This window comes from Micromys minutus (genome assembly GCF_963924665.1).
Source record: "Micromys minutus genome assembly, chromosome: 18".
NCBI lineage: Eukaryota > Metazoa > Chordata > Mammalia > Rodentia > Muridae > Micromys > Micromys minutus.
Window position 1 is genome coordinate 29,716,602 of NC_137953.1, and position 14,927 is coordinate 29,731,528.

General features: G+C 40.9%; 1 protein-coding gene across 3 annotated transcripts; it reads right to left on the reverse strand.

Moving 5' to 3' along the window:
- Positions 1-2,187: 2,187 nt before the first annotated feature.
- CBX3 (chromobox 3) lies at positions 2,188-14,481 on the reverse strand. Of its 3 annotated transcripts, none has more exons than XM_080932264.1 (6): positions 14,131-14,481; positions 13,021-13,073; positions 9,796-9,938; positions 7,324-7,486; positions 4,169-4,263; positions 2,188-3,455 (listed from the first exon to the last, which is right to left on the reverse strand). In XM_080932264.1, the coding sequence occupies exons 2-6, from the start codon at positions 13,042-13,044 to the stop codon at positions 3,329-3,331; spliced, it is 552 nt and encodes a 183-aa protein (XP_080788390.1). In that variant the 5' UTR covers positions 13,045-13,073; positions 14,131-14,481; the 3' UTR covers positions 2,188-3,328. The 3 variants fall into 3 exon arrangements, with proteins under 3 accessions (XP_080788390.1, XP_080788391.1, XP_080788392.1); XM_080932265.1 differs by having other exon boundaries at positions 14,126-14,481; XM_080932266.1 differs by lacking the exon at positions 14,131-14,481 and adding an exon at positions 13,357-13,436.
- Positions 14,482-14,927: the final 446 nt, after the last annotated feature.

A 14,927-nucleotide genomic window follows, 5' to 3' on the forward strand; every position in this document is an offset into this window, starting at 1 on the left:
AATGAACTGGGAAGGAGTAAGCCTATAAATACTCAAAGCCCACCCACAGTCATGTGCTTCTCCCTTCCACAGCCTTCCCAAACATTGCCACCAAATGCGGATTGAATGTCTAAATACATGAGTCCATAGGGGACATTTGAACCACCATACCCAATGAGTTAAAACTGTGTCAAGTAAGAATCCCTATTGCTATTTTATGCCTGTCTCTGATCTAAATAAAACTAAATGCATTATGCAGTAGGGAAACTAATAAGTGACCTAACTTATTAATTAAAACAGAGAACCACCCTCACTATAACCCTTAGTAGCAGCTGCTGCCTCTGTTAAACTTAATAAAAGGAAGCCTCAATCATGAGGCTCTTTCAGCACTCTTACTGGGATGGCTTGACATCAGCCTTGACCTTGTGTCCCATACAACCAGCTCTATTTTCCTTTAACTTTCAATAAAGTTGTCTTGCTTCCTTTCAAAATCTGTATGGTAGGTGGGCACCCATACCTTTAACCCTAGCACTTAGGAGGCAGAGGCAGGTAGATCTTTGTGAGTTCAAGGCCTGCTTGGTCTACACAGTAAGTTCCAAACCAGCCAAGGCTATACAGTGAAAATCCTCACCCCCACTCCACAACTCTTATCAAATCCTTATTTTTAATTTTTTGAAGAAAAATAATCTGAAAAAGGCCTGGCCTGGACCTTGGCCATCAGTAACAACTGTTCATGATGTATTAAAGGAAGAAGAGAAAGTAACAAATATATGTAAATATTTATTGTGTTTTGGAGGGCCTGGAACTCACTATGTAGACTAGGTTAACTTTGAACTCCCAACAGCCTCTGCTTCCTGAGTGATAAAGGTGTAGGTCCACACCACCTTTTGTTTTCTTGAAGGTAATCTGCCTGACTCGGTGAGATTAAATCTCACAGTATTCTTAATTTGCATTTAGATAGGAAACAGGGTCCCAGGGTTCCAGGAGGATGGATTGTTCTTTGGGGGAAAGATTCAGATATAACTGTGAGTCTAGAAGCAAAAAGCTTCAGCTTGCCTAGGACAACAGAACCTGTGCGTTTAAGGTCCTTTAAAGAGATGGGGGTGAGGTAGGTGTTACACCACAGAAAATGGAGCCAAGGTCAGTTGACATTATTATCTAATCAGGTGGGGACAATTTGTTTTTTGCATTTCAGATGAGACAAGTGTTAGAAGGTTGCAAAGCACATTCCAGGATAAAGAGATTAGGAAGAACAAAGAGCTTAGTTAGTAGGCAAGGACAAGTCACTAGTCCTAGCCTACAGATCCCCAGTTTATGGCTTTGCATCTGAAAGGGACCATCCCCAGAAACTGGGCTAGGACAAAGAAATATTTGTGAAAGTATTTGTGAAAGCAGGCAAGTAGACAGGAGGTGACCTTGTCAGCTGTTTGCAGCAGCTGAGGGGACAGAATGCACCCGGAATATCTGGGCCCTACCATTCTCCAGGATTTTGTTATCTGTTAAATGCCAGGTGGTTGCAACTTCATGAATCTACTTCTGGATTTTCTGTTCAATTTATGTTTCTGTGTCAGTACCATGTTGCTTTTGTTACTTTGACTCTGTAATATAACTTGAAGTCAGAATTAGTCATACTTGAAACTAAATTGTTTTCCTTTAAAAAAAAACCAAAAAATCAACAACAACAAAAAAGTCATTTAGGCTTGAGAGAGAGAGAAAGAGAGAGAGAGATCTATAAAGAAAAGGAAGTAGTGCCTGCCAACCTTGCTTCTGGTTTCGTCAGCCTGTCTATACTGTTCTCTCATCACACTCTTAAGCTTCTTCCGTCTCTCAACATCTTCAGCACCAGGCTAGGATGGCTTCCAGCTTCACGAAACCTCTACTGAGCAGTCACTGTTGGGGCTACCCAGGCCATACTGACAGTGAATAAAATAATACATAATGTGTGTATGTGTGTATAAATAACATGTCCCAGTCCTCATAGGAACACCAGAAGTTTAAGCCTAACCTGATGTGAAGTTATTTTAAAATAACAAACCCAAAACCTTTCTTGGCACTCAGGAGACTAAGGAATTCTTCAAGGAGACCATAAATACACTGAGGCCCTGGCTCAAAAACAAAAGGATGAACTGTTTAGATGTTTCCAACCCTTATTATAAAGTAAACCAGACAATGACAAAAAAAAAAAAAAAATCATCATATAAAGGAATATAAAACTATTTATTGACCACTGTTCACCATTATTTACAATAAAGTAAATATACAGTTGGATGACATTCTGAAACTACAAAGTTACTTTTCTGGCTCATTAAACCAGATCCCAAATACTGAAAAGATTGATCCTACTAGTAAAGAATGAGTCAGGGTAAAGAAAAGCATGCAGGTCATTAATTGATATTAGCAAATTTTGTTCACTCAGTCAGCAGGTCTTAAATTGCCAACATCAGCTCCAACCATGATTCTATTTCCACATTAAACAGATTCCATGAATCATAACCTTTTAGTACAGATTTTAACTTTTTGCAAAGGAATGTTGGCTCATCAGAGGAACCTTCACAAGACTGGCTGACGGGGTCCTTCCTAGACCAGCTGGCCCCTTAAATCAGAGCTCTAGAGTGCTGGGATTAAAGGTGTGCACCACCACACTTGGCCCAAGTCTTGTTACTGAATCACACTACTACTTTGTCTAATTCCATTTTCTGAAGGGGGGAGTTGATATGGACAACATTCTGTAAATAAACTACTGTGTTTACTTGATAATACATCAATTTTCATGTGGTTGCTTTTAAACTCTCCAATAAATTAGACTCTGCTTAATCTGAAAGGTTATGGTTTAGGAAAATGTTCACAATGATGGAATCTCATCAACTTGTGTTTTCTTCAGTTGTTTTGAGTATTAAAAACAAGACAAAACAAACAAGTTATGTGTTCTATGTATACACCGCATAAGAACAAAAACCCCAGAATGGTCCTTCTGTGTCCCAGTTAAAAATAAATTCTGACCTTAGTAATGACTGTGAAATCTCCCCAGCATTTAAGAAAAGCTATTCTTCAAAGCCGAGGAAATACAACATGGTATCAAATATTCTATTGTTAAAGGAAGCCACTACAGAAAGCTCTTACTTGCTCAAATGAATCAGTGCCTTTTGATGCTGAACAAAACCCAAAAAATATCCCAACTACTGTCAATACTTTTAAAACCAGCATATCAAACTTGATTTTCATTAGAATGCTATTTTTCCACACTAGTAATTCAAAACCCAAGATCCAGATTTTATATATATATATATATATATAGAAATATATATATATATATATATATATATATATATATATATATAAATGCAAACAATTACTGTGCTTCATCTTCAGGACAAGAATGCCAAGTCAGCCTCTCCTCATAGAAGGCAATGACAATCTGAGGACACTTCATATTCGCCTCTTTTGCCAGAACCAAGTCAGCCTCATCTGAGTCTTTCCTGTTGTGAGGGAAAAGAAACTGGTTAAGTGTTTAAACTCTGTATGTTAACTGAGATCCATAATAGTTAAATCAAAATGAATGTTAAGCGCTACTAGAGAGGATTATATGGTAGTTGTGGTTACATTTCATTAAACCATTCCTCAAGAGGCTATGTATCTGTCTTTCAACTGTCACTAACTCATGGCAATCCTACCTCAGCCTGCTGGAATCACAGGCATGAGCCACTACACTCAGCTAATTACTTTCCATCCTACTCAAGAAACCTTGCATATAACCTCAATAGAATTAGCCTTTAATTCTCATACTGGGGTGGGGGGGGCAAAGCCAGGCAGAACACTGAGTTGACGCCAGCTTGGTCTATATAGAGAATTCCACACAAGCCAAGGTGGCTACAGTGAGACCCTGTTTAACCCCTGACAACTCCCACTTACCAGAAAACTCCCCCACCCCCACCTAACCAATGTATCTATTCCTTAATGTTTAACGAGGGCCAGTAAGATGGCTTAGCAGTTAAAGATGCTTGGCACACAAGCGTGGCACCGTAAGTTTGAACTTAGGAATCCACACCCACAGGTAGAGAGAATTCCTCAAAGATGTCCTCTAACACGTACTCTATGTACTATGACACACACATCCCCCTTGCCATCATGCATTCACACACACAAAGTAAAAACAAAACAAAACAAACCCAACAACTGGCTGCACACTTACCACTTCATGAGAAACATTAACTCTCCACTGCTGTCTGTGGCACCGATTATTCGTTCAGGATCAAGACCCCTGGCAAAGCCCCTTGGTTTGTCAGCCTGTGTAAGGTTAAGTAATAGCTTACATAAGTATTTCTGCATAACAAATAACATTAAACATTCTTTATGAAATACAACTTTCATCAGAACTCCTAACAGGAACAATTAGAACAAGAACCAAAGTTCTGATAGGAAAACATGCTTGAAATTGGGGACAGAGTTCTATTGGTAGAGTATTTGTCTAGAATGCAAGAAATCCTGGGCTTGGTCCAGCACTTGGTAGCTGGAGGCAGAAGCATCAGGAATTAATATGAAGCCTATGCTAGACAAGACCCTTTCTTTAAGGAAAAAAAAAAAAAAAAAGACTTATGTAGCCTAGATTAGCTCCAAATTTTCAATCTTCCTGCTTCAATTTATTGACCATTAGAACTACAGTATGAGACAACATGCTGAGCAACTATGTACTTTTGAAAATTAAATTTTAAACCTAGAGCTTTAGAGGTAGAGGAAGAACCTTTAGAGGTTCAAGGCTAGCCTAGACTATTTAGTGAAATTTGACTAAGAACCACCCGCCAATGAAAAGCAAAACCAAGTAAATAAATATTCAGCCACTTATAGTAGAACAAGCCTATAATTTCAGTACTTGGAAATACTGTAAGTGTAAATGCACCTTGGGCTATATAGCAAGACTGTGGCCTAAAAACATACAAATAAAAAGCCCATAAGGGACTAGAGATGGCTCTGTGGTTAGAGCACTTGCAGAGAACTTGGTCAGTTCTCAGCATCCACATGATGGCTCATAACCACCTCTAACTCCAGTTCCAGGGGCAACTCCCTCTTGACTTCTGTGGCAGCTGCAAATTTACATATACACAAACACCTACTAACATTTTAAATGGAATACTAGTTATTTTTGAATTCTAGGACAGCCAGGGCTATGTAGAGACCCTGCCTCAAAAAACAAAACAAATTAGTTATTATTATAAAGCCACAAAGTATATTTAGCTATATAGATAACATTTAATTATGCTTATGTATATAATATATACTTAATAATTAGTTAACGTTAGAAAAGCCAATCCCAAACAATAAAACCCAATCAATTAACTTTTAGGAATTAAACCTAAAATTGCTTATTTTAAATACATAAAAAAAAAAAAAACTAAAGTCTTATTTTAAATTATGTGACTTGGGATTTTCTTTACACACTTCCCCTAAAATACATCACAGCAAGCCAGGCATGGTACCATGAATCCTGGGATTGATCCAGTACTTGGTAGATGGAGGTTGGAGGATCAGGGGTTAAAGGCTAGCCTGGGCTATATGTGAGACTGTCTCAACACCACAATCGCTTTATTTTGGAGACAAGTTCTCTGAAACCTGAGCTAGCTTCAAAGTCTCAACACATTTATTTTACCTCAGTCCTTAAGTGCTAGGATTATAGGTATGAACCATAATGCCCAACCCTGTCTTCCTTAAACCAGACACTGAAGAGGCCCCTCTTTTTTTATAACATGCTTTATTCTAAATAAGTTTAAATTATATGCATGCTGTATAAATACATTTTTTAAGGGACAGGGTCTAAATGCAGGGAAGGTTTGCTATGTAGCTAATGACCTTGAGTTCACTTCTCAAGAGCTGGGATTACAGGTGGATGACAGCTTGCTCAGTTTCCTATCAGTTGTACACAGAAACTAGCATTCCTGTTCAGTTTTTTTTTTTTTTTTTTTGGTATTGCTATTCACTTTCTAAAACCATGTGCAGCTTTCTGAGTGTCTGTTAGTCGTGATGCTTTTGGAGGCCAGAAAGGGCACTGAATCCCTGAAGCTGGAGGTAGACAATTCTGAGTACTCACAGAAGTGCTACAAGAGTTCATAGCCTACGTAATTTTTAATTATACAAAATATTTGAGAACTGATGATATTAGTAAACTAAAATTATTCAAGTTTCACATTAGGGTAACCAGACTCTAAAGTTAGACTGGGTTGGAGTAACAACTCTAGCCCTGTGGTTCTAGGTGAATTTATTCAGCGCTGTGGTTCAGGCTTATCATCTATTAGAAACAGTCCCTAGGTCGTAGGTTTTTGGTAGTATATCGTTATCAGTTAGGCTGTTTAGAATACCGCTGGCTCAACATAGCTTACGCATTACTACTAAAGATATTTCCCTTATGCATATACTTTACTTTTAGATCTCCACTACAATTAATCTTGTTTTCTCATCTATACAATTGAATCATCATCTAGACTCAACAGGGTTGAAGTTAAGTTAATGCCCTATATGCAAAGTTCTTGTTGCCTAGTTGACCACACTTGAAACCCAGTCCTTTACCAATTTAAGGTGTGCTGAATGCTTGGAGTAAAAGCCCAATTCAGCACTAAGACCTTTCCTCCAATTATCAATAGGCCAATAGGAAAGGTAAGTACAATCTATTTAAAGCTAAGGTATAGATTATCCTATCTGTGACACCATGCTTTGCTCTATAAAAAAAAGGTTTCTTGTTTTTCTAATTGGAGTTTAAAAGTATCCTTGGGGCTGCAGCAGCCTTCACATAGAATCTAAAATCAATTGCCAGCACCTACAATGGTAGCCCACACTGCTGCCCACACATTGCAGTCCCAAGGTATCTGACACCATTATCTAGCTTCTGAGAACACTGAGCATGCATGAGGTACACAGATATACAGGCCAAGTGCCATATACAGCTGGGTATGACAGTGAATGCCTTTAATTCCAGCACTTAGGAGGCAAAGGCAGACAGATCTCTGACTTTGAAGCTAGGCAGAGCTACAATGAGAAACCATCTTCTAGACCTCACCTAGCTTTAAGCAGAAGTCAGAGGTAGCAGGGTGAGTAGTGCAAGGCCTTGCTCTGCTACATGAGACCCACCCCTCAAAAGGACATTAACAGAAAGGAAGGGATAGGAGATGAATTAGAACAAAGTATAATGGTAACTATGCATGAAAACACCATAATGAAATCCATCACTTTGGTTGCACTTAAACAAAATATGAACTAAATAAAAAGTATTCTAACTGGAAAAAAAGTTCAAAGCAATTACAATTTAAGTCATTGACTTTTGGTAAGATCCACTCTAATGGGCAGTACTCATATACTTACAGCATCTCTTTTCTTCTTCGATTTGCTATCATCAGATTCACTGTCAGATAAAGATTTCCTTTTTGTACCATCTTTTTCTTTACCAGCTTTTTGAGAATTAAGAAATGCTTCAATTAATTCTGGACAATCTAAATTTTCTTCTGGTTCCCAAGTATTATCAGCACTGTGTTCAGTTAAAGAAAACAAAAAGTTGATTCAATTTAACATTGCCATTACCTGGAACGGTTTATAACTATCTAGGGGAAAAATTCCACACGACAAAGGCTAATACTAGTAAAATAATAGTAATAATAGAAAGGAATGCCCTCCCGGTTCCTGTATTATTTTAAAATGTCTCAATGTCCTTTCACGAGCAATCTATTTTACCCCAAAGGCAGTTGAATACTAATATTTTTCTGCTTCATAAGCAGCTCACTTGTTGGCCTCAAATTCTGTATGTAATCCAGTTCTAACCCTCCTGGCTTCCCCTCCCAAGTACTTGGATATAAAGCACTACCACACTCAGTTTATCCCAAGGCCTTGTGCATACCAGGCAAGCACTCTCCCAACTGAGCCACATCCCAACCCTGTGAGTTTTCATTTCATTTCTTTTTTTTAAAGAGGAGGCAGGTTCATATGTACTACATAAGCTGGCTGTGAACTAATAGTACTGAGATTTTAGAAGAATTAAAAAAAAAGATTTCTAATTCCTTAGATATTATGTGAATAGGTTTAGAATTCCCAATGATGTTTTGTAAATGAAGATTCCAAGGCATTCTTAAATGTGAAATGGTTTCAATTTTTGGTTGGTTCTCAACTTGGCAAATGATTTAAAGCAAGGGCTGGAAAAACAAAAGCCTACTGCATGGTTTGTAAAGCACCAGAACCGTTTTTTGTTTTAAGATACAGTCAGTCTCTCTGGGCTCACACACATGGGAAAAAAAAAGATGTCTCACTCTGTAGCCTGATCCAACTCCTAACCTTGCCTAAGGTTCCATAGCACTGAAATTCCTGTACTGTATCACCAAGCCTAGGCCAACTTTTTCCTAAAAAAAAAAAAAAAAAAAAAAAAAAAAAAAAAAGACAGCATTCCAGGGCTCACAGTTGTCAGTGCAACAGCCACATTCATTTAATACATCATCTATTGCTGCCTTTATGCTTCTCATGCAGAGGTCATACAGACAAGTCAATGGCCCACAAAACCTAAAACAGGCAAATATAGATGCTGTGGGGTAAGACTGCCACTCCTGCCTCAGCACAGAGCTGAAGTAACATTCCCATGAAGAGCCAGAGCCATGAAGAAAACGAGCAGCTCACAAATATGGAAGTATGATCACCTTGCATCAATGACAGACTCACTAATGTCTTGTGCTCTGGCCATAAAAACCTTTCAGACACAGATGGAACGAGTAACTTCAGGGATACCAGGAATGGTGCTATTAATATCCTGGACTCAAGAAGTTGCTTTGCTGATATCTTTAGACTTTAACATTGGCAAAACTTAGTTTTTGGAGGGGGGGGCCTGATATCTCAAATTTAGTGTTATTTGAAACATTATCATCTATATTATGAATATATTATGCTGTAAATGTTAGGTTCTTGGCCACTGATTCCCAAACTCATACCATGTTTAACACAACATTAAAACGCCTTAGTGAAAGAACACATTAAGACATGAAATAGGAAAAGATGGGGTAAGAGGTGAGAGAGAGAAAAGGGAAGGAGAATCAATTACAACATGCTTTGTTTAAATATGTCATAAAGACATCTAATCTTTTGCATGCTACTTTAAACTTTAATTTTCTAAATTTGACTGTCTATAGAAATAAATAAAACTTTAAAATGCTAGGCTTCAACTGTTGCTTAAACTCTAACCTTTTCTGCATGTAAGCATGTACGTGCACATGCATCATGTGTGTGCCTGGTGCTTCATGAAGTCAGAAGGTAGTACCAGATACCCTCGAATTTGAGTCATCATGTAGGTGCTGGGAACCAAACCCTGGTCCTTTGTAAGGACAAGTGTTCTTAACCACGGAGTCATCTCTCTGAAGCCTTAAATAAACCTCAAACAAATCTTTGGGTAAACTGGTTCAATAAGCTAAGAGTAAAACTTCTAAATACCATTAAAAGTACTGACCTAAGGACCAAGGATGCAGTTGGTAAAGAGTACCTGCTGAGCACGCACAAAAACCCTGCATTCAATTCTTAGGACCAAGTAACACGTGTGGTGCTGAATGCCTATACTCTGGGGAAGTGGAACCAGATATAACAGAGTTTAAGGCTATCCTTTATAGCAAGTTCAAGACCAGTTTGGGATTTATGGGACCCTATCACAACAGAACAAATAAGTAAATGCATAAATGAGGTGTAGTGAACAAGTATAATCCCAGCACTTGGGAGAAGAAACATAAGTCCAAGGCTAGTCTGTGCTAAATGAGACATCCTGGCTTAAAGCAACAAAACCATAAAAAATGAAGCACTGAGGTTTCTTACTCTGTGAACCCCTTCCACTTCAGGAAATACTCCACCTTCCCATTCACTACACGACGGTCCAGTACTTTTTCTACCACAAATTCTTCAGGCTCTGCCTCTTCAACTTTTTTACTCTTTCCATTCTGTTTCTTTCCCATTTTTTGCTAAAACAAAAGAGAAATTAAGAAAAATTTAAAACTTGAGTACATTAAGGCCAAATTGTTCATTCATCTGACACATTTTTTTTAAAGTTTTTAACCCTCTATCCCTTTAAACTGTGATCCAGGGTAAGCACCTCCCAGAAAGTCAATAGATAATAAAACAAAAGCTCTGCGCTTCACTGATTTACACTTACAACCAAATACTCTTCACCAGTACAACAGAATTAAAACAATTCTACATAACCAAGTTTACCAGAATCACCATTTTAATCACAACATAGTGACAAATAACTAGAAAACATTAGACAAGGATGGAGAATGGAGAAACTATTAGTAATTGTACTTTAAATGAAAATGACCTCTGTAGGCTTATAGGAATGGTTGGTCCCCAAGTGGTAGATTGTGGCCTTGCTGGATGAGGTATGTTGGGGGCAGTGGGGTGGTGGCAAATGAGGATTGGGTGGTGGGCGCTTAGAGGTTTCAAAAAGTGTTTTATTTGCATTTAGCCCTGCCCTGTACTTGTGGATCAAACACAACCTCCCAGCTACTGCTTCAAGTGTTATATCTCCTGCCATCTCCTCAAGGATGGTCATGGCCTCACTGTCTTGACCTGTACATCTCAATAAACTCTCCAATTAAGTGGCCTCGATCATGGGGTCTTATCACAGTAACTGAAAAGCAATTAAGTCTAAAGAGTGATAGTTAAAAACATGCAAGCAAACACACTAACTCACACCAAAGCAACAAAGCCCCAAGACAGGGTCACATGTAGCCCAGGGTAGCTTCCAAATTCACTATGAAACCTCAAGAAGACCCCGAATTCCCAATCCTCCAGAATCTATACCTCAAGTACTGGATTTATAGGCATGGTCCACTATACTTCACTAAATGATTGGTCTTATTAAGTGCAGCAAAGCAGATCTACTAAAACCGTAGCCCAAGACATCTCCTCTCCAACATCAATTTAAAATTAAACCCCAAGGATAAAAATTAACTGCCAAGTAAAATCAGAGTTTTAGCATTAACTATAGACTCAACCATGGGGACCACAAATAAACTAAAAAAGCATCACGTTTAGAGTCCAAAATGCTGGTTTATTTTCTCTCATAGGAGAAAAGTTACTTCCTTCTAGGGTTTTCAATCTAGAATTTTAACTGGAAGCCAACTAAGTTTTCTTAGAGGGGTATGAGGCGCATACTAGTCTGAAGTTGAAATAGGTTGATTACCATGGGTACAAGGCCATTCTGGGTGTCAGAGAAAAACCTTGCTTCCCAAAAATGCCTTTTTTTTCTATTGAGGGTAGATGGGTATGTTACTTATGAGTAGTTTTTAAGCAAACAAGCAGATTTGTTAAAGAAGTGTTTTTAAAACCTTTGAGATGTTTAATTAGAAGTCCCCATGGAATACTAAAATACCCAATATTATATGTTCAAGCATTTTGTCTCCACAACAGTGCTTTAAATGCACCCTTTAAGATTTTTGAGATAGTAGCCCAGTCTAGCCTTTAACTTGCTGTGATTTTCCTGACTCAAGCCTCTCTCAGTGCTGGAATTATAGGTATGCACCACCATGCATAACTACAAATGCTACTCAAAAAAATTTAAAGGATTCACCTCCCTCATGCCTAGTCCTTCATCTACCAAGGATCCAAGCGGGGGAAGGGAATCAACAGCAGCACCTCAAAACCAGGATACTTAAATCCATCAGCATATAGGGATATACCTACACTAACAACCTCCAGAGTTTACCAGATGATTCATGCTTTTATCACTTAAGGCTTTAAAATATACTGGATCATCTTAAGAGTGAGTGACCAGACAGGCTTCTGATTACAGATTCCAATCCACTCCTCAGACCAGTTGAAATCATGCACTATATAATGAGGTAAAAATACCCTCTTTTCCATTTTGGTCAGAAACTCAAGGTTCAAAAACCATGTTTTTTTGTTTTACTTAAATGTTAATGCAAGCTTCCAAATGCTTGTGACCAATATATCATAATTTAATGTAGAAACTGTAACTGCAAAGCTCATTCTTTTGATAAGATTCTTTTTCTCCACAGGGTCTTACCATGCAGCCCTGACTCCTAGTAGTTTAGAAGTCAGGCTAGCCTAAAGCTCAAGGCAGCCTGCTTGCTTCCGCTTCTCACAGCCGGATCACAGACAGACACCTTTAGTCCCATCCCCCACCTTTGGTTTTTCTAGATAGGGTTTCTCTGTGTAGCTCTGGGTGTCCTGGAACTTGATGTGTATATCTATCTACCCTTCTCTGTCATACTGGGATTAAAGGTGTTGGCTAGCACCGCTTGGCTGACCCATTTTATTTTAAATGTAACTTGACAAAACCAAATTTGCCTAACTTGCTAGAAATCCCAAAAAAACAAACATTGGAATTGATCTAATCAGTCTTTTACTCCTAGACAGTTTATAATTCTTGCTCATGGTAACACGAGCTGTATCTAATTCCCTCTATGTGCATTAATGAATACTCAGTCTCCAGAACAGTACAGTTAAGGTAATCATGCTAACCAACAAGACTTTTATAGAATTTCCCATGTTACTTTGTCCATGATTAAGTTCACTGGCATTTTGGAGTACTGGGCAGCACCTGTGTGGAAATCAAAGACTATTGTGGAATCTGTTCTCTTTCCACTTTTCCTTGGGCTCTGGAGATTGAGCCATCTTACAACCCACGAACATGTACTTTTACCTCAAAACAAAAACATCCAGCAAAAGCTGTACCAACGCTGTTTTTAAAAATGCATTGTGACTCTTAAGAGAAGTCTTATTTTAGCATAACAAACTCAGTTTGTGCTTGTAAGTACCTCGACTTAAGTAGGATGGCTTCTAACTCACAGCAAGTCACCCACTATGATGGGATTGAAGGACTGCACAACCATGTCCTCTAGCCACACCCCTAGACAGGGTTTCTTGGCTTAGCTCTGACTACTGAACTCACACTGCAGACCAGGCTGGCCTCAAACTCACAGACATCCACCACCACATGGTTTCTTAGTTGTAACTTTTATTTAAAGAAAAAAAATCCTTCAATTAAGATTATAATGCTTTAGGTTTTCACAAACTTACCAATGTAGTTTTATTGGAGGCCATTTTTTAAATTTAATCGGAGACTTGAAGAGCTATTGTAAGAAAAAAAATGTAGGATGGTTAAATTTTCATGACACACAAAAGGCAACTACAAGTTTTGTGTGAATCTCGGGTAAACAGTTTTGAGTTCCTGTGCAATTAGTATGTTACTACGAACTTCACTATGCCAATGCTTTAACCAGGTTAGTAAAAAAAAAAAAAAAAAAAAAAAAAAAAAAAAAAAAAATCTTACTAGGAACACTGGTACCTCAGACAACTTTTCTTGGTGAGAATTGTTACTTTTCCAGTCCAAATAAACCAGTTAGGATTATTTACCTTCTGTCGGTTAATAATCATGAGATTTTTTTTTCCCATTAGATTTCTGAATACTCCAAGGAGCTCATATAATTCCATCATTATTTTTTCAGAAGCCTCCCTCTTGATTCACGATGTAAAAGGAACACATTAGGATGTCTCATTTCAATTTCCTGCCCTTTTTTTTCCGGGGTGTGTGTGGGGGTGGGGTGGGGGCGGTAATCACTCTATAGTCCAGTCTGGGCTTCAACTCCCGCCTCAAGCCCCCAAGTCTTGCTAAGGATAAAATAGACCTCCTTCACGCCCTCTCCCCTTCCCAGCTCCATTCCTGCGTCGAGAGCCCGCCCCCCACTCGAAAGCGCGAGCCTCGTGGTCAGCGCCTCCGCCGAGAGAAACAAAGGCAGCGGCGGGGGCTCAAGGGCACTGCGCCACGGGCCCGCGCCTCCCCCATCCAGCGGCGGCCACGTAGCCGGGAGCGCGCCGAAGCCCGGGGCCTCAGGCCTCGCTGCAGCGGAGCCTGCACTGCTCTCCCTGTGAGCCCGCGGCGAGACTGGGGGAGGGGAGGCCCGCGCTTTGTCTGGAGTCTCTGCAGCTGTCATCCCATTCCCACCCTCATGCATGACTGTGCCATCTCCTGTGCATCGGAGCGGCGCCTCAGCAAGGCCCCAGCCAGCGTCCCGGCAGCCCGCGGCCCACGGCGGAGCGCAGGGCCCGCAGCCTTCCCCGCAAGCTCGGGCGCACAGAGCATCCTAACCCCCACCACGAGCGAGATGGAAAGCAAAAAACGGACTTCACCGCTCAGATGCTCAGGGCCGCGGATCCTGCAGAGTCTCCCGCCTGCGCGCTTCAGCTCCGCCACATCCGAGAGGAGGGGGCGCGGGCAGCTCCGCCGTGGGGGAGGGGAGGCACCGCCCACGCCCTGGCCGCGCGGGGCCCGCCGGGAACGCGTCCTGCGGGGGGCGGTGCGCGCGCCGCTCACCGTCCGCTGCGTGGCGCCCGGGGGTCTCCGGAGGTGGGGGGAAGGCAAGCCGGCTGGACCGCCTAGGCCTCTCAGACTCGAAGCGCGCCAAAGCTGGGCTCCGCCCACGTCCGCGGCCCGCGCTGGAGGGCCCGGGAGCTAAACAGCGGGGTTCTTTAAGCACCACGTCTCACTGGGCGCGGGCTCCCCAGGCTTTTGGCATCGGGGGTTGTACTTGGACTACAAGTCCTTCTGGGAGGGACCGAGTGAGCACCCCCTTGGGGCAGGTAGAAACATTAGTGTGGCTCGAAAGCCCGGAAACGGGATTGGCAAAGGCGTAGCTGCAGAGAGCGTGCTTGGTGGAGAGGGCCGGCTTAAGCCCCTCCCGACGGCGTTAATTTCAAACTGCGCGACCGTTTCTGGGCTCCCTACGCGGAGGTGGGGGCCGGACCTAGTTCCGGTCGTAGTAACACGCTGACCGCGAGCCTTCCGCAATTCACAGAACACAGTTGCGCAAGTGCTGTAAAGCAGACCCGCTATGCCAAGAGGGGGAGGAGCACGCACTTAGCGTAAGGAGACTGTAGGCCCTTCCCGCCATTGGCGGCGGTTAGGGCGTTTACGTAACGGTCTGACG